This window comes from Egretta garzetta, unplaced genomic scaffold (assembly GCF_000687185.1).
Source record: "Egretta garzetta isolate BGI_Z169 unplaced genomic scaffold, ASM68718v1 scaffold365, whole genome shotgun sequence".
In the NCBI taxonomy this organism is placed as follows: domain Eukaryota; kingdom Metazoa; phylum Chordata; class Aves; order Pelecaniformes; family Ardeidae; genus Egretta; species Egretta garzetta.
The window spans coordinates 2,124,330-2,143,007 of record NW_009259602.1 but is presented as its reverse complement, the minus strand read 5'-3'; the positions used below and the strand labels follow the sequence as shown (position 1 = coordinate 2,143,007).

The window sequence follows — 18,678 nt, the reverse complement described above, 5'->3', positions numbered from 1 at the left end:
TTACTCGGGCTCGCTGCTGTTGGTGGTCTTCTCCCACTCCAAGCTCTCTTCGCTCTGCGCAGGCGAGCCCGCAGACGGCCGTGCCCGGAGGCCCTGGAACCTGCGGCACTCGGGGCACACGCGGATGTGCGTGCACCCTCGGGCGACCAGGGCGGCTTCTTGTGCCAGTCTTTGTGCCAGGGGGTCTGGCTCGCCCCCACTGCACAGCTTCCCGTTGCTGAGCGTGGTTGTGCTGCGGGCTCGGCGTTCCTCTGGGATAACGGGGCGAGTCCGTATCATTCCCCCTCGCCTCCGACGAGGGTGGAAACTGTCCTTGCAGAGAATGATGTTGCGCAGCTCCGTCACCATTTCTTGGCACACCGACACCTGGAAGGCAGACCCGAGACATACTGCTCACCTAAGTAAGCTGCGAGCCCAGCAGCGCTGCATCTGCTCTGGATTCTGATGCCAAAGTGTTACGGACTCGGTCGTTAATCTGGCCGCTGGCTTTTGACACCAGTGCTCGGACATTTATGCTTGATTTAGCCCAACAGATTCCACCTCTTGTCAGAGACCCTCCTGTGTTCTGGATCCCCAAATCAACACGAGACCTAAACCTACTGCAGGTAGAAATCCTCAGGTGATCCCATCTCCAGGAAAGGTACCTGGACGTTGCACACATCCTTGATCCCTTCAAAAGCCCTCGGAGCATTCTACAGCCTCGATCTTAGTAGGAGTGCATGAGAAGCTCGTGCATTTTAGACCCTGCCCAATGCACCTAGGCTTCTTGTGCGTTTGAGGTCTCACTACTAGGAACGCTCATTTCAGCCTGGGTGCATTACTTGCTCCAGAGCACTGCACTGCTGAGCACCCGGCAGACAGCAATAAACTCACACTATCCCCTCAGGACACTTTCAGGTCCTACCTCTGACTGTTCAGAGTGCCGAAGGCTCCACAAAAATTCCAGCATTGCCATAAAAATTGCTACGATTAGGCCACAGATGAGAACCACGAAGATTCCACCAATATTCTCCATTCCCAGGCCTAAAACAAAAGCAGAGGAGACAATGCTGGGGAGAGGCAGACACAACATAAATTGCAAGCATCGCTGTACAGCAATCCCAGCTCTTCGCTGTTTAGTTGGCATTGCATATACCCAGCCAGGGACCAAAACCACATAGCCAGCACTGTCCTATTAATAGCTAACCGCATGACTCAGATGGCAAACTGAATGACTTGCAATAACTGTGCGATCGAAGACACGTTCTAAGAAATGATGATTCTGCAGATAACCAGCAAGTGCATTGGGGGGAAGTACAAAGCAATTTGTGGACAAACTGAAAACAGGAGAAAAAATGAGAGATCAATCGGGCACATTAATCCCTGCAAATTATTCGCCCAGCTCTAGTTGCTTTGAACTTCGCAAAAGAAGATGAGCAATGCTGTTAAAGAAGCAGAGATGAAGAAGACAAGAAAGGGCTTTAAAAGAAGCTGGCACCAAGAAAAGCTCCTTTGATTGCATCACAAAGTGCTGGTAAAAAATGATTACAGCTGCTTGTATTGCAGGAGCAAGGAGAGGTTCCAAACCAGACCAGGACCCAGCACTGTTTCACACCATACGGTGACCAAAAAGGGTCCCTGCCAACCAGGGGTACCTGACTATGGGTTGGGTGCTCTCTGGCCAGCACCCTCTGGCCCATGAGGGAGAAACAGCCCCTTCCATGGGGTGACTGATCTCACCTCCCTCAGACAACTCGCTTACAACGGGATGACTACCATCTCTCCTGACCATAGGAGCCATTCGGCCACCTTGGGCCAAATGCCACATGTGCTGACAGCTTCACTTAGCGGGGGGGACTAGATTGCACTGCAGAAAGCTCACCAGCTGGAAGGAAAATCCACCCCTCAAGAACCTGTCCTGAGCTTTCCGCATGCCAAGGCTGTCACCTCGCTTTCCACTGCGACCCCGTCCCCAGAGCTGCAGCCTGTGCCCCCGTCTGGCCCTGCAGAACAGGGCTGAGAGAGGAGCTGGGGAGCGGTGCTGGCCGCAGCACACGCTGCCCGAGAAATGGCTCTTCTCTCCCATGCTTGTTGGGTTTGGGTCTCAAGCGGCATGGGTCCCTGATTGGATTGATAACTAAAAAGCATGTGGTGCTTTGCACTGAGGTGAGCGTATGAAGCCATTACTCAACAAGAACATCTATAAAAATCTTCCTCTCCCCTCTGTAGCATTAAATCAAAGCGTGAGAATCAATGATTTATTGACTTAATCTCTGCGTGGCTTTCAGACATAAAATCTCACCAAAATCCTTGTAAATCGCTGACCTGTTTTGTTTTAAAACTTAGGAGGTCACATTTCTCCCTCCTCCTCTGTCATACTTTAGGCATTGCCTCTGGACCAATCTAGTGACTCTGTAAATCAACTCTTCCTGGAGATGTTTCCACTAAGACAGCAATTGCAGGGCAGAAAACATAGCCCATAATCACAGTTTAGACCCAAGATCAAGGCCACCCTCTCTTCCCAGCAGCTCTCAAATTTGAATTTAGGGCCAGTAACTCTCTCTACATCCATCTATCAGTCTACCTGGGTGCCACCTCAGACACCCATTCCCAACCTCACCTGAGAGGTACTTTCTTCCTCCATATATACATACCAGCAGGCTACAGCCTTCCTCATTTCCCAAACTGAGAAAGTGAGCCATGACAGAGGGCAAAAAACAGCAGAAGAACTTGTCCAGGGTCACAGAGTGCACCGGGTAGTGCCAGAAGCAGCCCAGGAGCCTGCTTCCCAGCTGCCCCCTTCCAAAGCCGTCTCAAAACAGCCCACAGACTAGATTCCACTTCAGAGCTGCTTTTTGCATGGTTCATGGAGGAGAAGACCCCCATGTGCCTGCTCGCCTTCAAAAGTAGCTTCTTTAATAGCTTATTGCCTTGCTTATGTCTTATGCTGGGCCACCACCTCCTGCCTCAAGCCTAACAGCCCGGGCTGCCTGCAGTGCAGCTCTGCCCAAGAGGGAGAACCGGCTCGCAGTCCCCGCGGGGTCTCACCCAGCCTAGCTCCCAAATGGCTCAGACACACCGCTGCATCTGCTGCGACGTCAGGGAAACAAGAGAGCTACCATGGATGCACTTGGCTCTCCATCCCTGTACTCCGGAAGGTCAGAAGACTGTCCTTTCAACTGGGGGACCTGCTGGCCTCCCAGAAAATGCTTGCTGAGGAAAGGGTAACTGCCAAATCTAAAAAACGCAGCAACTGCTTTAAGCTGGCAACTGCTCTCACTCTGGGACATCAGCCTAATGTGGTAGCTTTTATGGCAATTTGCATAGCATTACCCAAAAGAATTTGCTCCTCAGTTTACAGATGTACTAATAAAGTCCTTGTGTCCCTTCCCTTGGCTGTTTAAAAGGCGCTTTCACTTGGAGCCATTAACTAGCGGGCCTGTGGTGGAGATCCATCTCCCTTCAAGGAAGCCAGGATTTTGGTCTGATCCCTTTAGCCATCCATTTTCCCATGTAATGCTGCAGACATTCATTAGAAGCTAATTTACCCTCCATATGCCTCCAATATTTGTCATTTGGTTGTTCCTGCTATCTTTGCCCCAGGCAAAAACACACAGCATGAGGCACAGCAGAGCTCTTTGGCTTTCTCCTTGAATTGTGGAGGAAGGAATCTCAGGTCAGAAGAAGGGGAAAAAGTAATTCTCAGGCAGAAAACCTGGCAGCGCTCAGGTGCAGATGGATGTTCAACCTTGCGCTGCTGGCAAGGATGCTTCTGCTGCCTGGTCCCTTCAGCACACTACCAGAGGGCGGCGTGGCTTACCTTTGGCTCTGTGGTCCTCCTCTTTGGGGCACTTGCCTCCTTCCCACCATTTCCGCTTCAGGATTTCCAGGCGGTTGTTCTCTTGCAACTGGAGAATGGCCAGGTCAAACTCGTCACGAAATGCAGAGCCTGCAACACCAAGAGGTATGTGGTAAGGCACCGCCTCGGCCGGCCTTCCTCCCCACTCATCCCCACCACGATGCCCTGCCAGTGTGCCCAACTACAAAGGCTCGTCTCTGAACAGTTTGGAAGGGACTTCAGTCCATGTAAGCCCTTGAAACCTGCAGCCTCCCTGCTGTGACTGTCAACTGGGTAGTGTCATTTGCAGATGGTAATTCCTCCTGTCCACCAAGGCCCACATAGACCATTTAAAGGTCCTTCACAAAGGGGAGCTTTGGCTTCAGGGGCCGGGTGTGAACAGGCAGTTCAGTATCCCACCGCTGCTCCTCCAGACCTCCGAGGTCCCTCTCCTGTCATCCTGCATCCAACTGCAACCTTGCTCTGACGCCGTGTCCCTCGAACTGCTGCGCTGCAACAGCAGCAAGTTCAACCTACAGGCAAGCCCAGCCGTTCATGGCAGAGGAGGCTCGCTTCTGCGCTTGGTACCCATCTCTGCTGCGGTCTTGATGATGTCCGCTACCAGAGATCCCAAAGAAGGGCCGTGGGAAAGACCGCAGTTCTCCTGGTAACCCTGCACTATTGTCCCAGCCAGCAGCTTTCTGCTCTTCTTATCTGCTACAGTTTCACTGTTTAACAAGACAATGTCAGAACAAATTTAGTCCTGAAAGTAAGGATTTGTACTCACGATCAGGTTACTGTGACTTTACAAGCTTACGCATGTTAGCTAAACTATAGTGGCTGTTTGTGTGATGGTTCTTATGTAATTCACCTTAACTTTGTATTGCTAAGTGCAGGTGCTTAAAGGTCAGGAACAAGGCTTCCCGAGACTGGCCGAAAGATCATTCGATCGCTTGGAATAACAACTACTACATCCTTTTTCTCTGCTGCCCTGGGAGATGATGTTCTCTTGCTAGCTCTCACACTGGAAAGACAACCCACCTGCATTTGTTAAACTTGATTATTAGCTGAGATAGTCACTGAATTGCCCAATTCTCTATCCTAGAGTTTTAAGAACCACCAGCTGTTAAGAAACTTGTGCTAAAAGCTACAAGAGTTGCAGTAGCATTACTTTTACAGCACTTCCGAGATAAAACAAGGAGCACAAAATGATTCAAAAACACTGGTTCAAAAGGGAAACAGTCAGCAAAGAGCATATACGCAGAAAATAAGCAGCAGTTTTGAAACATCTTTCATATGAATTATTTAAAGAGCCGCAGTCGCGTGTCACATGGCTCTGGACCAGAGCAGGGTCTCGTACATCTGGCTCTGAACGCGCACCTTGGGCAATTGCAATGTATTTGATTTTCCTCCTGAGATAAAAACCACCCTGGGCAGAGCTGTGAAACGTGACATTGGCTTTAGAGCCGGTTCAGCCTTTCAAGTGCTCCGGTCCTCTGCCGACAGCTGAGAAGGACTAGAATTTTTCTTCACTGCCTACCGACGGGCATGCCAATCCCGTAGCCCTTGGTGTCCAGAAGGCCCCCGACCTGCGTGAGGTTGCAATTGCGCTGACGATAATACTCGTTCATGGTGGACTCCAGCAGGAAGGCGTAATTGGAGTTCAGCACGCGCGCAATCCCTTCCTCCGTGCTCTTCACAAAGACGCTCGGCTGCTTGGAGTACATGTAGTTCCACATCCGCTGGTACGTCTGGTAGCGGGAGTTCTGCAGGAGGAAGGAGGCAAGCACAGCTCAGGCGGGAGCACCTTGCTGTAACACCAACCCAAAATTAGACGCCGCTACGAGGAGGTCACAGCGGGGAAAAGAGTCAAAGCCAATTTGGTGCCAGGTTCAGAAAGGATTTAGATGCCTAAACCTCCATTTATTCCAAAGAGATTTAGAGGCCCAAATATCTTGGTGGATTTGAGACTTTGTTGGCTAAGCTGGGCACAAAATGCATACCTAATTCCAATAGGTTCCAGCAAAGCTCTTTGCATAAATTCAATTTGAGAAAAATACATATTTTCCGTAACAGTATATCGCAAACATGCCAAAAAAAGCCAGGAGAAATAGCTTGTGTGTGGCTGGTTTAAGCCTGTACAGCTCACACCCTGTAACTTTGTGCTTAACAGTCCAGCAGCCTCAGAGCCAGAGACCATCACCTTGAGAAGGGCCCTGAGGGCTGGGGGCAGAGCCAAAGCTCTTCAGAGTTTGTTGCTCCCTGAATCTGGATTTAGGCTCGCCCCCTCGTGAGGCAAACCACTGGGGTCTTTTGATTGACTGCAGTAAACTAAAGCTCAACCAGCCCCAAATCCTCAGACTTTGCTGGTGGGAACCCACCTTGGTTTGACTGAGAGAAAAGCTGACTACAGTTAATATATCTCCTGCCAGCGCTGAGCAATGAGTGAAACCTGCTTGGCCAAAGAGTGAAGATAAGCAGACTCTGGTCTGCATTAGGAGTTCCTGAATTTGCCCCTTTCCCCTTGCATTTCTGCAGCACACGGAATCCCTTACACCAGCTCCCCTCCTGGCCACTGCAGCAGGTCTGTGACGTGCTGCCCAGCACCCCCTGCCTCGCACTGTCAAGGGCTCATTTTCTGTGGCGGGCAAACAGTGCTGGAAAGCCTCAGGGAATCTGCTGCTGACCCAGTTCCTCCCCTCGCCTGTCCAGCTCTGTCCTCTGGGTGTAGCCACTTGGGCAAGGGACAGACAAACAGGGTGTGTGTTTGTTCCCGATTCACTGCACTTTTAAACCTTAATCCAGCGTGTTCCTGTCAGGGCAAACTGCCGCCAGGACAAGGCAAGGTGCTTCAGCCGTGGACACACGTCTTGTGCAGCCAGGAGCTGAGGGCTGGTGAAGGCAGCCTCAGCAATTCCTGCTTAATCCATCGCTGCATCTGACCCACCATCGTTACACCACAGGCGAATGGATCCCAACATAGTTTAAAGCATTGCAAATGGGACAAGAACATCTTTTGCCTATTCCTTCTCTGATACCAGCAACTCCAGGCAGTGCAGAGCCACAGTCAGGATTTTAAACTTGAAAGCCTTCCTGAGAAGAGCTAAGCAAGTGCCTCATATACAGCCATCTTAGTCACGTGGGTTCTGTTCAGCTCATTTTAGACAGAATCATAGAATGGTTTGGGTTGGAAGGCACCTTTAAAGGTCATCTAGTCCAAAGCCCTGCAATGAGCAGGGACATCTTCAATCAGATCAGGTTGCTCAGAGCCCCGTCCAGCCTGTCCTTGAATGTTTCCATGGGTGGGGCATCTACCACCTCTCTGGGCAACCCGTGCCAGTGTTTCACCACCCTCATCGTAAAAAACATTTCTTCCTTAGGTCAGCGGTCAATTTATTGTGGTAGTTCTCAAGCTCAGGCTCGCTTGAGAGATTTCTCAGGCTTCCCAATTCAGTTCAGACTCAGAGGGGGAACAAAGCAAGAAAAGCTTTCTTTCCCCTTGGAGTTTCAACAAGTAATAAATAAATAATCCTCAAGCAGTTCTTTGTGCATTCAGAGCACTGCAGAAAAGATTCACTCATTTATTTCCCTTCTGAATAGAGCAGGGAAGATAAAAATTAAATTGGGCTAAATGGCAGGCATATGTTTGCATACACTTGGACTTATTTGTTTCCAGTGCCACTGACCACATACAGACTCCAGCACTTTCACATACACTCAGCCTACCTGGGGTTTGCAAACGTCTCTTTGCTTACCCAGCCTCTGGGACTCTCACATGAAAGCTAAGATCACATCAAAACCTCATAGAGAGCCATGGAAATTTGACTGCAAATGCTCATCTGCTGAAGACTGTGTTATGCCATCGCTGTGACACAGGGATGCGTACCACTTTCCCACCCACATGGTGACACTCCAAGTGTTAAGTTGCTTTCGAAGTCCAGGCAGTAAAGTCTGCTCGGCCAGAGTCCAGCACGGATGTCCTGACCCTAGTCCTCCAGCGTGCCAAGAGCACGCCCGCTGCTGTGTTACAAAACCCTGCCTTCCCTCTTCCCCGCCATACCTCCCCCACCATTCATCCCATCATCGCCCACTGTGGATCTAAGCCCAGTCCTGCACAACCAAGCAGCCAGGGGTCTCTCCAAAGGCCCCCTCTGTGCCAGAAACTGGAACGAAACGGGCATGACAGACTGGGGCGACATCCGAATCTGATTAAAGGGTGCCCTCCGCACCCCCCGCCCCAGCTAGCAAAAGAATGGGGTTTACTTGGAAGAAGGTCATGCTGGAGCCGCCATGGATGGTGCCGTACTCGATGGCTGTCTGGTCAGCCAGGTCATCTACAGATTCGATGGGGACGTCCATCCGCTGCACGGTGAGGAAGGCTGCCAGATTGGCTGTGTAGGAGGAGATGATGATCAAGGTGAATGCCCACCTAGGGAAAGGGGAAGCGAAGACGGTGATCTGAGATTTCCCCAGGGACTGAATCTGATCTCCATCCCCACCCTCTGCCGCTCCGTCTGCTTCTGCCCAGAAAAGGCCCACAAGAAGCCTTCCTCACGAGGAGGGCTGACCTCCTTACCAGACTCCACTGACGCAGCGCGTGGATAACGCTTGGGGGCAAATGGTGGAGCCTTGCTGCATGAATCCCCCGACTGGAAACCACAAGCTGTTGCCCAGCGAGTACTGATTCACGAGAAGGTTGCATCTGCCTTGCGAGCAGGGGTGGGGGCTGTACCACTCGTACGGTGTCAATCTAAAATGACAAGAAACCGGTAGCTCAGGTAATTCACTGGGAAATGGGCACTTTGAAGAAAAAATGCAAAAAAAAAAAAAAAAAAAAAAAAAGCTGTGAAGCCCAAACTCTCCTGGAAGCAGATTTTTCTGAGGAGGAAGCTCGGTTGTCCATTGATCTCCAGGGCCCAGAGCTATGTGAAATGCTTGCTCTAAGACTCAGAAGCCAGTGGCTTTCTTGTAAAGATATGCAAAAGCTTTGAGAGGCTCTGCTGAAAATCTGGGCACGGGCTGCAGAGAAGCTGGAGCCCTGTGTGCAAATTTGTACTGCAGGCAACCACAACAGTAATTCCAGATGTGCACGGACTTGATGTGAAATTGAAATCAAGCATCTTTGGCTGTGGTCCCTGCTGGAGAATAAGCATCAACAGGAAGTGAAAAAGTGGAGTGAGACCTGACTGCATGACACTATCGAGAAAAATAGCTGTATTGGTGCAAATGGTTGCTCTAAGAAGGTCTGGTTGGCCCAGGAAAGTCTAGGTCCCAAGTCTAGTTTGAAGGCCAAGTGCTGGTGTTTCAAAGCATCATATACTTTCAGTGCTGACAGGGACAGGACAGAGGTGGGAATCTGAAAGAACTGGCAGCCTGTCACTGAAGTGACTGTAGCCTAGCTCTCTTTTTGCTGTTTCCAATCCTCAGTTCCCTGGTTGCTAAGAAAGTCTTCTAATTCCTATGCTGCAGTTCATTATATTGCTAATGGTTAACAAAGCCGGTGCCTGGGAGGGTCCTTTTGGGGATACTACCAATACAGCTGCACGGCTCTGCCAGCTTATGCAGCACCGAACCAAAATTAACCAAAACGAGGTGTTTATCTTCATTTGTGCATCTCCTACCTCACAGTGACGCCAGCGAGGTGGAGGCTATTTCTTGAAGACGTTCTACGGTTGGATAAGCACTAGCAGTAAAAAATGCTGCTCTGGGAGAGTCTTCTGCAATTCACAGGGTCAAAAGCTCCTTACTGCCGAGCAAGGCAGAAAGCAGCGTCCAAACCTCCACCTCCAGCAGGAAGCCATATAAAGGCACCTTTCTGGAGGACCATGTTTAAAACATGAGGACGGGGCTAAGGGGGCACCAAATCTCAGTCTGCAGAGAGCGTTGGACTGCATTATTCAGTGGTTTCTTCAGAACTATGTTTCTGAGGCTGTAATGGCATTCGAAGAAACCACTGAAACGCTGTCAGGATGACAACTTTAGCCATGCTAAGGGACCGAGTGACAGCACAGTTCCAATTTTTGTAATGAGAATTGAGTATTCACCATGTCCCGAAACAGCCTTCAAGCCCTGAGCACGTCTTTGGTACACATTGCCAGGACACAGTTCAACTGCGTCTGAAAAGGCCCATCTATGCCACCCACCATAAGCAGTTTGTAAGGAGGTCAGGGAAAACAGCAGTGGAGCACAGACCCTGGGCCTCGACGGGAGACACGGTGCAGGCTGCAGCACTCAGCGATATATTTTAAGGCTGATTTAAATTAGTCATAGGGAAATGGAACTGAGAGCTCAAGTGAGGCTCTGCACATCAACCAAGAGGCTGCTGAAAGATATTAATGAACTTCCTTTTTCTGTACACACTGGGTTTTACAAGGCCAGAGGAACCAAACATTAGTACTGGAATTTGCATTAATATCTCAGAATGCATTTGCCGGTACCTGCCTGACTCCACTCTCCTATTCAAAACAAGTGGTTGGTTTATCCGTTGCAGATCAAGCATCTCCAGGGAGCAGCACCATTTGCAGCACCAGCCCTACACCCAGACCCTCCTCCCACCCTTCCCACGCAGCTCCCAGCACCAGCACCCACTGCTGTGGCCAAGCACGGTCCCGAATCGCGGCACGCTGCTCCTGCCCGCCCTGTCCCAGCCATGCCAGCGGCCACCCCGGGGCTGCCATATGCATCGGCGATGCGCCTGCGCGGGCACTCAGCGGCAAAGCCCCAGTCCCCAGCTGGTGGAGAGCAGGGGGGTTGGAATGCTTCTGCCCCCCTTGCTTCGCCCTCCACACTGGTGGCCCGGGGGGGGTCCCCGTGTCCCCCTGCCCACGCATCCCCCCACCCCCGGGTCTGGGAGCGTGACGCTAGATGGCACCGCGAGGAAGGGAAAGGAAGGCAAAGGGACCGCCAGACACATTACCGAGCAACCAAGAAGAGGACGCAGCTGACAGCCAGGTAGGCGAGCAGCATGAAGAGCCAGACGCCAGGGGAAAAGGGATCCAGGAACGAGAAGTAGCCAGGTTTGCGGCCCTGGAAGGGAAACAAAAAGGAGTTTGACCTGCTTCTATTTCTACAAATTACGTAGTCCATTCTGAAAACGACACGAAGAAACACATCTGTCCTGATGCTGACAGCAGATGGGAGGAACAGAAGGGAAATAACGTAAACAGGGCTTTGCAAAAGCCTTGCAACAAATGACCAAGTCCTGCAGCACCCCTGCGCTGGCATTCATCTCCTAAGACTATTCCTCTCCCCACCTCAACCACTTTTGTTCCTCCAGGCAAAGAAAGAAGTGAATTGACAGAAAAATTGAGACGATCGCCACGCTCTGCCCTCCCCGTGATAGGATGTGCTGCACCCCTCGCCTGCGGGGCTGCCGATGGGGGAGTCCCCACCTGAAGCCTGTGTCCATCCAAGCAGACTGCACACCACGCTTGCGGGGCAGGAGGGGGCTCCCCCGGGAGAGCAGCCTGAGCTCGGAGGTGGGTGGGATCCTTTGCATGAAGCAGAGTGGGGAAAAAAATATTTTTTGTGCAGAAAAAGGGAAAAAAAAGAAAAAAAAAAAGATATGTTTGCAATATTTCTGGTTTTCTTTCTTCAGCCTTGAAACGTTTCTTCTCTACAAAACTCAATAAAATTATTACTTTTATCTAAGGGAACATGGTATTTTTATCTCCAGGATGCGTCAGAATTTCCTGTTTTTTTCTCAGCAAACCACCTTTCCTTGAAAAGTAAGGCTTCACTGCTAGAAAAAAACCCAGGTTGCTCTTCTCTCAAAGCACCTTTGATTTTCACAAGGACACCGCCACCATTGAAATCTCGTCAAATTTAGCAAAATTTGTGCAAAAAGGAGGATTAATTTCTAGACGTTTCTCCAAAGCTGAACACCTCCCATTCTGGTGAGTGCAGGTCTCCCGCCACCACCAGCTCCGCGGATGCAGCTCCTCTGCAACACAGCCTCCTCCAGGGTGGAAAAAGCCACTAATTTACCTCCGAGCACCTTCAACACTATCGTGGGGGAGAAGGGGAGAGGTGAAAACGGAGCACAAGGCACAGGACTAAAGAAGTGCCCTTTTGCTCTCTGTGCAATTTTTAATATGTGTGCGGAGCAGCAAGCTCTTTGTTTCAGCACTGCGCACCCCCGACACACCGCTCCCACCCCAAACGCTGCAAGTGTTCAGGCAACGCTCCTCTCCCTCAGGCATCTCCTTTCCTTACCGTCTCCTCTGAAAGGCTCCCAGCAAAAGCATGAAATCCCAACGCAGGGCTAAAGGGTTGCATTAACCCTGTGGGAATGCAAGCGCTTTGCTGGCAGGAGCCTGTATCTTCTGCCCCGAACCACAAAGTCAGTCCTGGCATCACACAAGCTCTACAGTTTCCCCAGGCACCTGCAACCGGGAAGCTGCCCACAAGTCAGAGCTCCTGCGGAGGCTTTTACTATAAAGTCAGAGTGGAAACAGCCTTTTATCACATCTCAGCCAGGCTGTCAGCGTATTTCTTACTGGCACCTTGCTCTGTTGTGTGCTGAAAACATCTATCACTGTTTGCTCAGTGCCGCTCACTCCAGCAGCCGTTTCCCAGCACTCGCAGCACGGCAGCTGCTCCGCTGTAGTTTGCTCGCTTGACACAAAAGCTGCTGCCGGGGATCATCTTGGACACACAGAGGCCTCGTTTTGCCCTAGTCCGCTGCCTTACCCTGCCCATCGGTGACACCACATAAACTAATAACGGCTGGTAATAAATAACACCTAACCTCAACTGCTGTAGCAAACCCAGAGCATCAAAGACCAGAGTCCTGGTATTTTAGAGCTGTGCTTAATCCAAAGGCAGTGAATAATTTTCTGTTTTCACAAAAGTCCCCAGGAAACATAGCTGGTTTTTTTTTTTTTTTCCTTCCCCAGACTCACAGCAGCACTTTAAATTCCATTTCCGTTAAAAAACACTGTTTTACTACTGAAGTATTCCTAATCTTATGCAAAACCTGAATTTCACAAGGTCTTGGTAGTTCTTCTGAAGACTAAGTTGTTGCTAGAAAAGGCAATAGTTGTTGCACAAAAATTTTCCTCTACTAAAAATATCAGGATACTGTGATATTCTCAGCTCCAGTCACCAGCTGGGATGGTAACATCTCTGAAACCTTCTACAGCAAACTCTGCCCTACATGAAGTAAAGAACCGCCACACCACAACGTCCTATCCCTGTATCCTTAAGGACAAACTGAGCTTGAGCTTGGCATCTACACTAGCATTTTTAGAGAGTCTGGCTTATTAAGCCTTTTAACAAACAGATGAGTTAAGAACCAGTGGTTCAGACCATCCTGTGTCCATTTTCAGATTAAAGTCATTTTCCAAGCAAAGGTTCAGGTTCTCCTGGGTATAATTCCAGAGTCTCTCTTCTCTACAGGGTTATCTTAATGTACTTTGTATAAGCAGGTGAGGTACAAACAGTGAAAAATACTACATTCTTCTTTTGTCCTTCCCCTTTTTATTTTTGGTCAAATGCTGCTCTGTACTCTTTTCCTTGTATTCTTCCAAGAAACCCAGAGAGAGACAAATGAGTGCTACAGCCAGCATCTGGGCCCAAACCAAGGGCCGCCAGAGCTAGAGACACTGCTGGAAACTACAACCCCAGCACCCCAGAGGGATCCACATTTCCAGTAACATCCTTTGCTCACCTTGCTGGAGCTCCTCTTACTATTTCAGAGAGGTGAGACCATCTCAGGAGTCTGCAGGCTCCCAGGCGCACCCCCTCTGCACTTCTCACTGATCCCATCCAGATGATCATTGACTTCTTGATGCCAATGGGAAAGCAAAGGTAGGAGATAGCAAAGTCCTTCTCTTTATTGACTGCATGGTTTTCCTGGATGCCCCACAGGCCCCTGGTTCCCTTTTTCATCTAGAGCTAGACTGGCTCAGCTGCCTCTCTTATTCCACAGGCATTTACACAGTCAAGAATGAAACGAGGCAATAGGAACCTGCAAAGTGTGAAGGCCACCGTCTGCCCTCGGCCGGGCAAACTGGAGCTTCTCAAGCAGAAGATTGTTCCAGGAGGCTTATCCCTGCCCGGCATCCCAGAGCTGGCAGGGAACTCCCAGGCACTGGCGGTGCCTCGGCTGGGGCTCCCTCGTGAGATGCTCCTGTAACAAAGTTCCTTTCTGTAATTAAAGGCCTTGATGTCTCCTCTATGTTTCTGGGGCAGTTTGTCAATAAATTACACTCATTAAGGAAATTGCTTTGGAAGCTTTAAGTCTCAGGCTTGGCAATGACTCTCTCCTGTGACTTTACGGTAGTAGTAGTTCTGGTTCTTTTCACTACAGTCATTTTCAGGCTGCTGCTACATATTCTTTTCATTCACAGTTGTGGATAAGAATAAAGATACTCTGTTCCCACGGAGGGCACAAACTCTCTCTTATCTGTCTGTTTTGAAGATGGGAATATGACAATATCTGGAGCCTGTCAGATATTTTTAGCTGGTCCCAATACAGCTTTGTTAATTGGAAGAGCTATTTTTCCTGGAATAGAAATGTTCCAAATGTCCAATAATTGATGAAGGCCTCCTGCAAATCCTCAGATGGAAGCAGGAGAGATTCATTTACCCTCCTCGGTCGTTCTTGGAAGTCTTCATTTTCAGCCAGAGGGAAGCAGTTTTCTGGGCAGATACCAGTGACTGAAATGCCTGAACGCGCCAGACACCGAGGAAGAGGAGGAGGAGTGGGGCTGTATGGCATGGTCCTGGATTTGTCCATGTTCAGGTCCGTAAGAGACCTTACAACTCCCTGCCTGCCCTGCACACACAGCCTGAAGGGACTCCAGTGCTCGCCTGCTCCCTCCCGCAGAAAGATTCAGCCCTACCTGTGTCAGTTCTCACAGACGTTTGTCCCTAAAAAAGGCAGGCGAGAGAACTCTCTTCTGTCTCTGTAAGTCAGAAGGAAAGCAAGAAAACTCAGCCTGGAAAGGCAGAAATGTTGATGCGTACCAGGTGTAACTGCAGTGCATTTGGTCTCACCAAAACTGGGATGACCACGTCTGATCCAGATCCCTCCCTTTTCAGGGTCCTTTCTCTAGACTCGATAAGCAAAACCCAAGCACAGGCTACTGCGAATCCTGAGCCTAATTTGGGGTCACCAGATGGTCCACAACCGACAGGCCAACACGTACCATGGCCCCCAGCACGCCTGGGGGCAGCGATTGCTCCTGCCCCTGGTTCAGAGGAGCGGGAGGCTGGCTGGCAGAGCAGCACGGGTTTTCGGGAGGGCTGCTCAGCTCCTCGGCCTCGGCCCCCGAGCCTCCTCGGTCCTTCCCATTTCGTGTCTTTTGCAGCAATCAAGTAGAAACACTTTAAGCCTCAGTTCACTTGGCCTAAACTCGCTTATTCCGGTGCACTCACGAAATGCACATTTTCTCATCTTAAGGTAGAGCACAGTACGGACTTTCAGGGCTGATGAGCCGGAATCATGTGCTAGCTAGTCCCTCGTTCCCTGCCATAGAGGCAGGTATGTGAGCAAAAGCATGTGTATGCTACAAATAAGCCTGACTTTTAACACCCCCCTGTGCAGAAATGGCACTGGACACCTGATTTCAGCCCTCTGCCAAGCAGAGTGAGAGCTCAGGACTTGTCATCTATCTCCCGCCTTCAATGGGTCCCACCAGCTGGTCAGAATGGGAACATAATAAAACAAAGCAAGCTTTTTTCTCTTAGCAGCCTGCAAGTCAGAAAGCCTGTTAGAGTCCCCGTGTCAGAAATCCATACTTGATTATATCACAACAAGTGAAATTGAGAAAAATGACAGCCCCGTTTAAAGCTGCCATATTTGGTTATGTGTGATAAGAGACACACGCACTGTGGTGGCTGGGTTGCCGGGCGAGGAGGAGAAAGGGGGGAGAAATCATTTGCCACTGGAGTTACATGGAAATTAAAATAAAATGTCGGCACACCGAGAAGAGACCAGGGCACGGAGGCAACTCCTCAGCAAGAAATTTATTTGTGGTTATTTATTAGCTACGTCTGATCTGCGCCGTGATTAACATACGTCAGATGCCATTTTTGACATTGCAGAGATGTTTGCTGGGGTGGGGAAGGGAAGGGAGGGGAGGGGATAGGAGCAGATGGGGCTGTGGGGCTGCCTTCCGCTGCTCTGCAAACCACATCCTTGAAGAAAAACCAGAGCAATTAGCTACCTTGCCTTTCCTCGTTAAATAAATATTTACCAGTTTAATTAGTTAATTGCCACGCAGCGCTCGGAAACTCTCCCCAAGCTAAGCAGGAAAGGTCTGGACAAAGAGGGGCCAAGTGCTGGAGAGGGAAGAGGGGGCTCCAAGGTTCCCTGCTGGGGAGACCTCCCTGCTCCTGGGGAGGGCACAAGCCCAATTCACCCCCTGCCATCGCTCCTCGTGGCCTTGATGAAGCAAAGCAGGGCTCCTTGTGGGGTGACCTGACCTGGGAGATGCCCTGCGTCTCCCTCCCCAGCCCGCCTGGGTCACTGGGCAGCTTCTCTACTCAAAGTCCTAACTGGGTCCTTTGTTGGGCAGCTGAAGACTGAGTCCTGACCAACGGCAGGGGACTATTTGCCAAACACTTTTTAAGACTGTAATTATTAATCCTGTTCAGTTTGGTAAATGCCTAAAGGGCAAGCTGGAACATGGGCTGTGTTGCATTAGTCTGGTACCAGCACGAGCAGCAGATGGTCCCTGCCCTGAAGAACTTATACTCTAAGTAGATGTGTCAGACACATTTATATTGAGCTTGCACAGAGGCAGCAGCAAATGCCTTGCACTTATAGAGCAGATCACATGCAAACCCTGCACCAATATTCCTGTGTTTCCTCTGGAGGGAGCGACATCAGCCTCGTGCTGCTAAGGGAACGATGGCTCGTTAAGGGACTTGCTGAAGGTTATGGTGTAAATTGGAGGCAGAGCACGCATGGTACTCAGTCCCCAAACTTTAAAAACGCATGCAAGAAAGCAAGAAATGCGATTGTAATCCCAGCCAAGAGTTGCTGGCAGAAACACCTCCCAGATCCACGGGGCAGCTGGTGGTGTGAACAAGCAAACGCCGCAGGGAAGGGACAGTTACACTTGATTTACAGCAGCTGAAGAGTCTGACCCTTTTTGATCAGTTAAGCCATTGATCCTAGATTCTGCACATACCAGAGGAAACAGAATTTTAACTAGATTTTAATTACTTGTTTGTTCTTGGCAGGAGCCACTCCGCGCAGAGAGATGTATGCGCAAGTTTGTTTATGTTCGTACCCAACGCTGCATCCTTAACAGCCTTGCGAATTGAGAGAGGGGGCTGGGAGAGGCAGCTTTAATTGTTTTCTCCTTTTGGTTGCTATTGTTGAGCTGACGGGAAACCAAGACTGGAATTCACATCACACTCGGCGCCGCACAGAGCACATTTCCAAAACGCAGATTGGGAATAACATTTCATCCTGTTGCAAAGGGCTGGGATGCCAGAGCTCACCTCCTGTGACACTGGGGAACCAGGGGCTTTGCCTGGCCCAGGCGGGTGTAGCTGGGGAATGTCTGTCCTCTCCTGAGCTTCAGGAGGAAGCCAGAACAACAGAAAATGGGGATGCAAGAGAAGCCTTATGAATTTAAGACAACAAGTGTCGTCTAAGCAAAGACACGACACAAGGCTTCCACGTGTGAATCCCCTGGGCAGCTCTGCTTCGAGCCACAGGCCCACGAGTTGCTAAACAGCCACCACGTAACGCCTGACCTGCCTTTTGGGCAGCTGCTGCCCGAGTTGCAGAAGATTATCAAATGCAGTGGAGCAACAACCAGAGCTAGCTGCTAAACCACAGCGTGCCCCGGTTCTCACTCCTCCCTGCCCAACGCAGAAGCAAGGGGGTCTGAGAGCACCCCTGCAAGGCAGGGAGCACCCACAGGAGCACCCTAAGAGTAAGGGGAACAACTGAGAGGAGACACATGAGAACTGAGAAACAGAGCCCATGCAGGGCAAACATTCCAGGCCAGCTTGGACGGGGCTGTGAGCAACCTGAGCTGGCTAAAGGTGTCCCTGCTCCCTGCAGGGGGGTTGGGCTGGGTGGCCTCTAGGGGTCCCTTCCAACCCAAAACGTTCTGCGATTCTATGATTCTAACATTCTGTGATAATTGCCCACGGTGGAGTTCAGCCTGCCGCCCTGCCTGCCCCGGGGCAGTGCCCTGGGCCACTCGAGGAGTGCCACGTTGCCCTTTTCCTGCCCGTGATTAAGAAGGCAGAGGACTTATCCATGTGCAGAGCATTTACAGGAGGTCACAGCAAAGAAAGGAATCCCAGATACCTTCCTGGCCTGATCTTATGCTCAGATGTGCGAAAGCAGCAAGGCTGCACACCACGGAGGCTGGGAACACAGCTCAGATTAGGGCATTTGGGCCCTGACACCAACCAGGTGCACCCATAGGTGTCCTAGCTCAGCCTCCCAGGCAATCTCCCCACCATAAGTGCCCATGGATGGTGCCTCCACGCCAGCTTTGCTGCGCCCATCCAGCCGAGCCTGCCCTTAGCACACCTCACCACAGCGGGCTCAAAGCCACGCTAAAGCCATCCTGAAGTGGAACCAGACAAGCTGACAGCTACCCACGCTTCCCCTGGTAGCACTGGTCTGACAGGGCTCTGCTCGTGGCCCCCACCATGCCTGGAAGTGCCGTGTGCCCGGGGAGGATGGGGAAGGGGAGCCAACAGGGCTGGGGGGGTCGAGCAATGGGAATCAAACCCACCAAGCTGACACAAGGCAGAAAGACAGTGAAAGGAAGGAAATAAAGGTCAAGCACATTTGCGTTTGAATAAGAAACCAAAATATTTTTAAGTCTCATTTGTTTTTCTTCTATAGCTAGGCACGTTTGCATGCAAATAATGGAGGG

The 18,678-nt window shown here is 50.6% G+C and overlaps 1 protein-coding gene and 1 long non-coding RNA gene across 2 annotated transcripts in view; one reads left to right on the top strand and one right to left on the bottom strand.

Moving 5' to 3' along the window:
- The window catches only part of GRIK4 (glutamate ionotropic receptor kainate type subunit 4), a 139,663-nt gene continuing 120,985 nt past the window's right edge, over positions 1-18,678 (bottom strand). Inside the window, exons 13-19 of the mRNA XM_009638429.1 lie at positions 10,734-10,843; positions 8,394-8,567; positions 8,081-8,246; positions 5,358-5,583; positions 3,800-3,928; positions 905-1,023; positions 1-366 (exon numbers count right to left, since the gene is read on the bottom strand). Of these exons, the coding sequence (XP_009636724.1) occupies positions 1-366; positions 905-1,023; positions 3,800-3,928; positions 5,358-5,583; positions 8,081-8,246; positions 8,394-8,567; positions 10,734-10,843 (1,290 nt within the window). The remainder of the gene's footprint in view (positions 367-904; positions 1,024-3,799; positions 3,929-5,357; positions 5,584-8,080; positions 8,247-8,393; positions 8,568-10,733; positions 10,844-18,678) is intronic.
- LOC118452245 lies at positions 2,855-17,866 on the top strand. The gene is made up of 3 exons (XR_004841951.1): positions 2,855-2,865; positions 8,854-8,857; positions 17,772-17,866. It is a non-coding gene; the product is annotated as an uncharacterized LOC118452245 (long non-coding RNA).